The following is a 10,000-nucleotide window of genomic DNA, read 5'->3' as shown; positions in this document are numbered from 1 at the left end:
CAGACCCCTTCAACCTGTTGAGAGACTGGGGAGGCACCTGTTGTCGTAGGTGTAGTCGAAGCGAGCGTTGACCATGCCGTCCTCGCTGAAGCGGAAGATCTGCCGGTCCACCAGCGGGCCGATCTGTCGGTAGCGGATGGAGCAGATGAAGCCCTCGCTCTGCAGGTTGACCGTCTTCAGGACGCCCGCCGTCTCGTCGTAGGTGAAGCTGACGCGGGTGGAGTCGTACAGGATCTCAGCCAGCTTGTTCTGACGCCGGTATTTGTAGAGGATCCTGCGGCCGGTGCCCAGGTGAGCCACGCGGAGAAGCTGCCCGTCCTCGCTGCACATTAGATTACATTACAATTACATTAGATTACATTACAATTACATTAGATGGCATTCAATTACTTCAGATGATATTACGTTAGACTTCACTCTGTAAACGCAAAGTGGCAGGGATCTGTTTAGCATAATGTGCAATGATCTGTCTTTGGAAAAAGGAGCCGCAAGCAGTGGTGTTTGCGGTAGTGCATCCTTTCAGTGCTGTCATAATAATAATAATACATTTTCTTTAAGGCGCCTTTCACGGCACTCACGGACACCGTTCAGGGGTTCACAAGACATTACAAGCAGCAAAATAAAGAATATAGCAACATTAAGAACAACACAGGAAGGCAGAGTAAGTGACTGCGCCAGTGTGTGACAGAGCGTACCTGTAGTCAACGGTGACGGAGGCGTTGCTCTCTGGCGGGTGGTAGATGTTCCGGTAGTACCCCACAGAGCGGATGGTGTGCATGGTGTGGCGCGCCACGCTGGGCATGGTGACAGCAGAGAGACGGTCCTGCAGGTCGTAGTCAAAGATGTACTGCCTCTGACTGTGGAGGAGCAGCACCATGGACTGGATACCAGGAGAGAGGGAAGGAGGGAGGGAGGGAGGGAGGGGGGAAAAGAGAGAGAGACAGAGAGAGAGAGAGACAGAGAGAGAGAGAGAGAGACAGAGAGAGAGAGAGAGAGAAGGAGTGAAAGGTGAGGGTCATAGTAGATGGGGTGGGGAGGTAAGGAAGTGTTAAAGAAAGGACAGCGATTGGAGATGATGGGGAAGGAGGGGGGGAGGGGACAAAAGACAGAGTGGGGAGAAGAGAAAGCAAGGGAGAGAGAGAACACAGGAAAAATTAATCTCTGTAATGAGTGTTAGAGAATGCCAAACGGGGAGCGGAGTGGGCAGGGTGCAGGTATTAACATCCAATCTCCTTTTTTAATTGAGTTATCCTTGACCCTTTTGAATTCCTCTTTCACACACAAACAGCCTTTTGCTGTATTAATGCTTAAGTGCTTTGCAATTAGCGTCTGCTAGCCTTTCATGGCTAGCCACAGCCTCTACCTCGGCTCCAATCCCAGCCTCTTCTGTACATCAGCCTCTACCTCAGCCTCAGCCTGGAGCCCCAGCCTCAAACCCTACTTATCTAATCAGCCAGGCTTCAGTGGATGTGGCAATCACTTAGACACACAGTAGGACACACAAACGCACACATTAGCACCCGAGAAAGGCTAGGGGGAGGAAGAGAGGGAGGAGGAGTAGGGCGGGATAGGGGGGAGGGAGGAGGACAGCCAAACACACCTGAGAAAATGGAAAAGAGGAAGAGGTGTGTGTGTGTGTGCGCGTGCACATGCATGTGTGTTATTGTGTGTTGATGTTTGAGCGACAACATCAGCGCCTGACATGAGCGGGAGAATTCTGGTGAACACTGAATATTTCAACAGGAAAGAGAAGGGAGAGGAGAAGGGGAGGGTGTAAGATGGGGAGAGACAAAGAGCGAGAAGGAATGTGTTCTATTCGTGTACTAGACAAAGTCTCACATAGATACCCCAGGCATGTCACTACACTTCCATCCTTCCCTCTAGTTTAAAACACCTCCACTCAGCATCTCAGGGGACACAGTTTACCAGACTTTTGCAGGAGATGTCTAAGAGAGAGAGTGTGTGTGTGTGCGTGTGTGTGATGCCTCGGCAAGGCTTCCTAGGATGTGAACTTGAGGATGTGGGCATTTCATTGTTGCATTCCCCTCCCTCCACAGCTCTCCCTCCCCACCTAGTTCTGGTCACTCTAAATACACTGGCCTGAAATCCATGCAAATGTTACACAAAGTTTCTGCTCTAACAGAAAACTAATATTCCCAACTGGGGAAAGACAGCACAAACAGATCTGCTCTCATGTTTAGCTCCTTTACTCTGTGTGTTTGTACTGTGTGTGTTTGTACTGTGTGTGTGTGTGTGTGTGTGTGTGTCAGACAATAGAAGGAGATCAGTAATGAGAACCTCTTTGTAGAGGGACAGGGGGGATTCTAGTCAGCATGCAGTGATCTCAGTGATGTCTTTTTTTTCTCTTCTCTTCTCTTCTCTTCTCTTCTCTTCTCTTCTCTTCTCTTCTCTTCTCTTCTCTTCTCTTCTCTTCTCGTCTCTCTCCCTCCCTCCCTCCCTCTCTCTCTCTCTCTCTCTCTCTCTCTCTCTCTCTCTCTCTCTCTCTCTCTCTCTCCCTCTCTCTCTCTCTCTCTCTCTCTCTCTCTCTCTCTCTCCGTCTCCTCATTCTTCTCTCTGACCTTCTTTTATCCACTGTTTTATTATTAAGTCCTTCTCTCTCTGTTTCTGTCTGTTGTAGAATTGTTCTTTGTTTCACCTTCTGTTCTTGCTCTCCTCTCCTCTGTGGCCACTGAGCCAGGATTCAATCTCCCAGAGTGGCTTTAGTCTCCCCCTCAATAACCCTGCTACAGCCTTAAACCTGCTCCCCCAGGACACACACACACACACACACACTCTTTCTCTGTAGTAACATCTACAAACAATGTCAGTGTTATCCTCTTTCTTCCTCCCTCCCTCCTGAAGGGAATAGGGCTCTCTTTAATGCGGTCTGTGTGTCGCCTTGTAGATCTCCAAATAACACTCTGACACTTACAGCTTTCAGGGGGACCAGTGTGTGTGTGTGTGTGTGTGTGTGTGTGTGTCTGTGTGTTACAGACAAGGGGAGATCGAAGACAGAGAGAAAAAGAAAGTGTGTGGATGTGTTGGTGTTGTCTCAGTAGATGACCTTGCTGTGTGTTTCTGTTGACAGTGGGAGAGGGAAAACTCAGAGACTGGTCTGTCACACACACACACACCCGCACGCACACACCCGCACACACACACACACCCGCACGCACACACACACCCGCACACACACACCCGCACACACACACACCCGCACACACACACATACACACCCGCACACACACACCCGCACGCCTTTGTGCACATCTGTATATGCTTGCCTGCATCTGCAAGGCATTAGTGTGTCAATTACTACAGTAGAGTTATTTTCAGCTGCTGTGTGTGAACCTGCCCTTGTGCTCATCCTGGTGTGTGTGTGTGCCTGCCTGCCTGCTTGTGTGTGTGGATACTTGTGTGTGTATGTAGTGTACTGTTCAACAGTCCCTGGGACCCTAGATGTTTTACATGAATATTGTTAAAAAAATTGTAGTTTTTTTGTCTTCTGTATTTGTGCGGAAGAATACAAGTATTTTCCTAAAACATTTTCTAAATGCTGGTTCTTAAAAATGATTCCGGTGTGTGTATGTGTGTGTGTATCCATCTCCTCACCTTATCCAAGTAAGTGTAGCTCCAGGTCTTTCCATCAGCAAACACTCGAGACAGGATGCGTCCCTGGCTGTCGTACTCCACTCTCTCTGTGGTGGGACCTCTCTGGAGCCCTGTCACCTGGCCCGAACTGGAGCACGTCCAGTCAGAGAGACAAGCGTGTGTGAGCGAGAGAAAGAGAGAGAGACAAGTCGTTCTAGAATGTGTTGAGTTGAACCAACGTCTTCAGGCTTGTGGCACCACCTGACCCTGTGCTGGGACCCCTGACCTACCTGGAGTATGTGAGGTTGACTGACAGCAGTTTGCTGCTAGGGACCCAGAGGGTGGGGTGACCTTGCGTGTCGTAGATGATCTTCAGCAGGAACTTCCTGTGATCATCGTAGATCTTCTCCGTGCGGAGCGACCGGTCATAGTCCACCGATAACAGGTTTCGGCCGTTCACCTGGGAAACAAACCGACAGACGATAAATCAAAAGTGAAAACACCTGGACAGAAGTCCTCGCCGTGAAGAACGACCACGTCCTCCCGCCGCTCCTCCTCTCCTACCCGCAGCTTGCGTCCGAACACGATGACCTTCCCGCGCGTCTGCTCCTTCCTGAAGCGCCACTCCACCAGGTTCTGGCCGTTCTCTCCCGGCAGCGTCATGTTGCGGCGCGCCACGGTGGGGTTGGCGGCGCCCGCCAGGATGTGAGGCTCCGTCTGGTAGTGGGTGTCCATGCCGTTAGCGTAGATGACCCTCAGCGAGCTGTCGTAGCCCACCTGGTAGCTGTTACGCAGCTGGTCTGGAGCGAGGACGACAGATGGAAGGAGACGGGGAGGCAGAGGTGGGAGGAGGAGGGAGACATCAGAGGAGGTGGGAGGAGGAGGAGGAGTTGGGAGGAGGAGGAGGGAGACATCAGACGAGGTGGGAGGAGGAGGAGGGAGACATCAGACGAGGTGGGAGGAGGAGGAGGGAGACATCAGACGAGGTGGGAGGAGGAGGAGGGAGACATCAGACGAGGTGGGAGGAGGAGGAGGGAGACATCAGACGAGGTGGGAGGAGGAGGAGGGAGACATCAGACGAGGTGGGAGGAGGAGGAGGGAGATATCAGAGGAGGTGGGAGGAGGAGGAGGGAGACATCAGACGAGGTGGGAGGAGGAGGAGGGAGACATCAGACGAGGTGGGAGGAGGAGGGAGATATCAGAGGAGGTGGGAGGAAGGGGGGGAGATGAGAGGAGGGGGAGGGAAGGAGCAAAGGGGGAGGAGGAGGTGAGGGAGATGGAGGGAGAGATTAGAGGAGGTGGGGGGAGGAGGGGAGATTGGAGGAAAAGGAAGGGATGGAGGGAGAGATGGAGGAGGTGAAGAAATGTGAAGACAGTCAGACAGAAAGGATATGGGCAAGGTAGGGTTGAGAGGGAGAGATGGTTGCAGCAAGCAGGGTAGAAGAGGGATGTAAAATAGTGAGGGAGAGGAATATGTCAGTTTCTCACTGGCTAACATGTGAAGGATTGTTCTGTAGGAGTGAGTGTTGATGGGAGCGTGGCTTCAGGGAAAAAGTGTTCTGTTCTACACCCACCTCTAACACTCGCCTCGTGTCTGACTTGTTTCTCTCTCTCCCTGTCGGCCCATTTGTCTGTAGCTCTTACCATCCTCACGTCTCTCTCCCCTTCTCTCTTTCCTCTTCCTCTCTATGCCCCTCTCCCTCTCTCCTTCCTTCCTTCAGTCCCTCCCTCCCACCCTCCCACCCTCCCCCTTCTCTCTCGTAGATCTCAGTACTTAAGAGTTGTAATATTTAAGAGTATTGATTCCTCAGCCCTTCACCCCAGTGAGATGCTCATTATAAACAAGCTGATCACATCAGTGACAAGCAGCAAGAGTCATTAACGCTGACTTAATGTGTGTGTGTGGTTAATCAAGGCTTCATATCGATGGAATCATCACGAGGTATGGGCGCACATTCCACACTCTCTCTCTCTCTCTCTCTGTCTCTCTCTCTCTCTCTCACCCTGGACAAGCGTGTAGAAGGAGTCGATGGAGGAGAGGTTGGTGGTGATGCTGACGTCCTCATCTCGCCCAGACGTTTCTATGTCAACCGTGATGGCACCCGCCATGTCGCCATGGAGATTGGTCACCACGCCCGTGGGGAAGGTCACGTTAGTCAGACGACCCTCGCTGTCATAACTGGGGTGGGGGGGCACAGGGGGGGCAGGAAGTGATAGAGAAATGCAGGGACAATGAGGAGTGTAGACATTAGAATGAGAGAGGGAGAGAGTTGAAGCAAGGGAGAAAGAGGCAGAAAAAGAAGGGGGGGGGGATTTAGAGACAGGAAATGAAAAGGGAGAGGGAAGCAGAAAAAGGAATTGTGAAGATAAAGAGACAAAGAGTGTGTTAGAGAGATGTCAAGAGGTCCTGGTGAGAAGAACCAGTTTTCTATCTACAACCAGGACATATTAGCATATTCTATTGATACCTCCCACTCCTTCAACAGCAGGGAAGTGTGTGTGTGTGTGTGTGTGTGTGTGTGAGGTATCCTTTCACCATTTGTCTGCTTTTTAAACTGCTTCTCACTAAGACAGACATGAAATTGAAGGTTTTATATTGGTAATTTCAAGGTCAGATCAACAGTAGGTTGAATATTTCAGCGTTAGCCAAACAGATGCACTTAAACACACCAAGCAATTACCTTACAGGCACACTTACCAACACCCTCCCCACACACACACCAACCAAACACACACATCACATCACACACACCATCAGTCAACCGATACTCACTCATAGAAGGTGGTCCATCCAATCTGGATACTCTTAGTGGCGAGCAGTCCGCTGTTGCCATGGTAGGTAAACAGCACCAGCTCCTGCCCCTGTGTTGTCATGGTCTTCAGACCCCCGTTGGTTCCGATGGTCAGCCAGATCACCTGGTTGTCAGGGGCGACCACCCTCACAGGCATGCGGTTGGGGTCGCGGCGAATCCTCAGGGTGTTGCCGCTGCTGTCTGTTACCGCGGTAACGTCCTCCTCGTTGCTGTAGCTGTAGCATCGATCAGTCGATCAAAGTTAAAACAGCACTCACACTTCGAGTTTAGAAAGTCATGCCATGTACCTCAATAAATATTAAAAAATACATCACACTAAATATTTCTACGACTTCCATAAGATCTACCAATTTCTGAACATCTCTTTAACATTTCTGAAATGTGCTCGACAAATACATTTAATAAAGACATTACTGATAACAAAACATATTCAGTGTTGGATGCTAATTCTGATCAGTAATATTGGAGGCAGGTGAAGCAGGGAGGAGCAGGAAGCAGGAAGCAGGAAGCAGGAAGCAGCACCTGAAGTTGTACTTGTAGTCCCCGGTGACGAGGGACAGGGTGTACTGGTGCGTGCCGTTGGCATCGAACACATACAGCTCCTGGGAGGCGGGGGAGGCCACCTCCAGCCACCCGGGCCCTGAGCTGGGGGACAGCGAGGCGGGAGGGGGCTGGTTCTTCCGCACAGCACGGATGCGGATGTTCCCCAGGTCGGCCACGTAGAGGGTCCCGTCTGGAGAGACCACCAGCGAGGACGGGGAGTTGAGGCGGGCGTCTTTGGCGTAGCCGTCGCCCGTCTGGTAGCAGTCGCAGTTGGCGTCGTTCTTGCAGTCGCATTCGGAGAGGGCGCCGGCCAGGTGGGTGATCTCTCCGTCTGTGGACACCTGAGAGGACCGGGGGGGGGGACGGGGGGACGGATGAACAAGGAGAGACAAGACAGGACTGAAGTAGGTGAGGATGAAGGCTTGACCATCAACACAGCCCGGGGAGGAGAACTCCAGGAGAAAGCGGGAGAACCTCCGATGAGAACCCTGACCCCTGACCCCTGCCTACCTGTCGAATGCGGTGGATCTTCTTGTCGTCCGTCTCGGCGATGTAGAGCATGCCGCTGTAGGACAGGGCGATGGCGGTGGCGCCCTCCAGCATGGTCTGGCCTGCCCGCTTCCCCAGGGTGTACTCGATCCCCGGCACCTGGCAGTGCATGGGACGGCCGGCCACGATACGCACCTGGGGAGAGGGAACACACTCTGAGTCCAGGAACAACAACACTGATACCGTTCAACTAGGCACGGGGACATCTGTCTTTGATTCCAGATATTGTATTTATGTGCTGGAGTCATGTGGTAGGGTGGATGTGCTCGAGTGGTTGGTACTAGTGGATGTGCTGGTGACACAATATAATTGCTGGAATGTTGCTGGAGTGGTACTGGTGTTTGTGCTGGTGGTACAAGATATGTGCTGGGGAGCAGAGATGGGATGTACTTAAGGACTGTACTTAGGTAGATTTTTCTGGTATAAGTACTTGACTTCACTATTTATTTTTTCAGACAACTTTTTCCTTGCACTCACACTATCAGCGGGGTATTTCTATGTGCTGGAGTACCTGTCTGTTCTCAGTGATCTGCAGAACTACATTGTTGTCCAGGACGTAGATGGAGTTATCCATGGGATTGATGGCCAGGTCTGTTGGCCACTCCAGACGCACCTGTGGAGCAGCAGAACGCATCAGAGCACAGCTGAACACAGACGACAACACACAGTTCAGGAGGGGAGAAACAGGTGTTGGAGGTCTACAGACTGAGGAGAAACAGGTGTTGGAGGTCTACAGACTGAGGAGAAACAGGTGTTGGAGGTCTACAGACTGAGGAGAAACAGGTGTTGGAGGTCTACAGACTGAGGAGAAACAGGTGTTGGAGGTCTACAGACTGAGGAGAAACAGCTGTTGGAGGTCTACAGACTGAGGAGAAACAGGTGTTGGAGGTCTACAGACTGAGGAGAAACAGGGGTTGGAGGTCTACAGACTGAGGAGAAACAGGTGTTGGAGGTCTACAGACTGAGGAGAAACCGGTGTTGGAGGTCTACAGACTGAAGAGAAACAGAATGTGGAGGAGGATTACCCTGTCTGACCCCAGAGTTCAAGTATGGCAGAAGAAGTTGAAGAGGAGGATGGAGAAGAGGAAGAGGAGGTGGACTATTAAAAGGTAATGGCCATAAAAGCTCTCTCTTGTTCAACTCTGCCAGCAGAGCTTCAGCACCTCAATTATACATGCTGAAGTGGCACTCTGGGTAGCGGTGCCAAGTGTGTGTGTGTGTGTGTGCGAGAGAGGGAGAATTTGGGGAGTGATATTCCACTCACAGGAGTGGACCATTAACCTGAGGTCAAAGCCAGGGTCCTGAAGGTACAGAACACCCCACACACTTCATTTTAAACCAGGGAGAAGAGATGTGGGGGGAAAAAAGAGAAGATAAAAAATAAATCTAAATTCTTCCCTTCAACTTTCCGTCGACTAAAACTTTTAGCTTGAGTCACAGTCGGGTGAGGGAGCTCTCCTCAACAGAGAGAGAGAGAGACCAGCGAGGAGCAGTTGAAGTGTGTTTGCGTGGCAGCAAGCGATGCGAGAAACAGAGGGACAGCATTGACCTTGGGGAGAGCGAGCATGCCATCCTTGTCCCACTGAGGAGGAAACAGTGTAGAGAGACAACACAGGGGTGTGTCTCCTCTGGCTGGGAGTGTTCATTATCCCTGTGACACGGCTGGCTCTGTCACTGCTCATGCCATGATGCTGGAGACACACTGCACAACCCACTCGCTCCAAACACCCCAGGGTGATGCAGAAGGGACCCTATGTGTACTTCTCCAGCTCTAGTTTCGTTACAATCTCTCTTTATTTCTCCCCAACCTCACTTTCTTCTCTCTCTCTCTCGCTCTCTCTCTCCATCTCTCTCTCTCTCTCTCTCTCTCTCTCTCTCTCTCTCTCTCGCTCTCTCTCTCGCTCTCTCTCTCTCTCTCTCTCTCTCTCTCTCTCTCGCTCTCGCTCTCTCTTGCTCTCTCTCTCTCTCTCTCTCTCTCTCTCACTAGGGATGTGCTCTCTCACTCTTGACTGTGACAGCGGAAAGGAGAGAAGGAGAGGAGGAGGATGGGGACTTGGAGCAGGGAAGAAAGGATGTGTGGGGGAAGAGAGGGATGAGAGCACGGTGTAGTTGTGGAGGAGGAGTTGTGTGTCCCTGGGGAGGGAGGATAGTTGAGTCTGCACAGCCGAGGGGGGTAGCGAAGTGGAGAAGCGGCCTGCCGAGGTCACACACACACACACACACACACAATGGACACATGCCAGCTCTGAGAGTTGCATACTAGCAAGTAAACAGATGAACAGATGCAAACGCAAAGACACACACAGTGGCTGAGAGAGACCCAGGGGAATATGGAGGGAATAGGAGTCCAGCTGATGATACAGCAGGGTTTACATCTCATCAGTGTGGAGTCTGTACACACAGGTAGACACACTGGTACAGTGGAGTCTGTAGACACACAGGAAGATAGACTGGTACAGTGGAGTCTGTAGACACACAGGAAGATAGACTGGTACAGTGGAGTC

The 10,000-nt window shown here is 51.5% G+C and overlaps 1 protein-coding gene across 1 annotated transcript in view; it reads right to left on the bottom strand.

The window, feature by feature from the left end:
- Positions 1-10,000, bottom strand: part of tenm3 (teneurin transmembrane protein 3) — a 175,066-nt gene that overhangs the window by 5,648 nt on the left and 159,418 nt on the right. Inside the window, exons 25-34 of the mRNA XM_084686437.1 lie at positions 8,008-8,109; positions 7,458-7,631; positions 6,927-7,288; positions 6,365-6,619; positions 5,595-5,770; positions 4,156-4,391; positions 3,882-4,051; positions 3,613-3,739; positions 696-880; positions 38-322 (exon numbers count right to left, since the gene is read on the bottom strand). Coding sequence (XP_084542563.1) covers positions 38-322; positions 696-880; positions 3,613-3,739; positions 3,882-4,051; positions 4,156-4,391; positions 5,595-5,770; positions 6,365-6,619; positions 6,927-7,288; positions 7,458-7,631; positions 8,008-8,109 — 2,072 coding nt within the window. The remainder of the gene's footprint in view (positions 1-37; positions 323-695; positions 881-3,612; positions 3,740-3,881; positions 4,052-4,155; positions 4,392-5,594; positions 5,771-6,364; positions 6,620-6,926; positions 7,289-7,457; positions 7,632-8,007; positions 8,110-10,000) is intronic.

This window comes from Hypomesus nipponensis, chromosome 22 (assembly GCF_054491055.1).
Source record: "Hypomesus nipponensis isolate SF chromosome 22, ASM5449105v1, whole genome shotgun sequence".
Taxonomy (NCBI): Eukaryota; Metazoa; Chordata; class Actinopteri; order Osmeriformes; family Osmeridae; genus Hypomesus; species Hypomesus nipponensis.
This window is presented reverse-complemented; position numbering and strand designations above follow the sequence as displayed.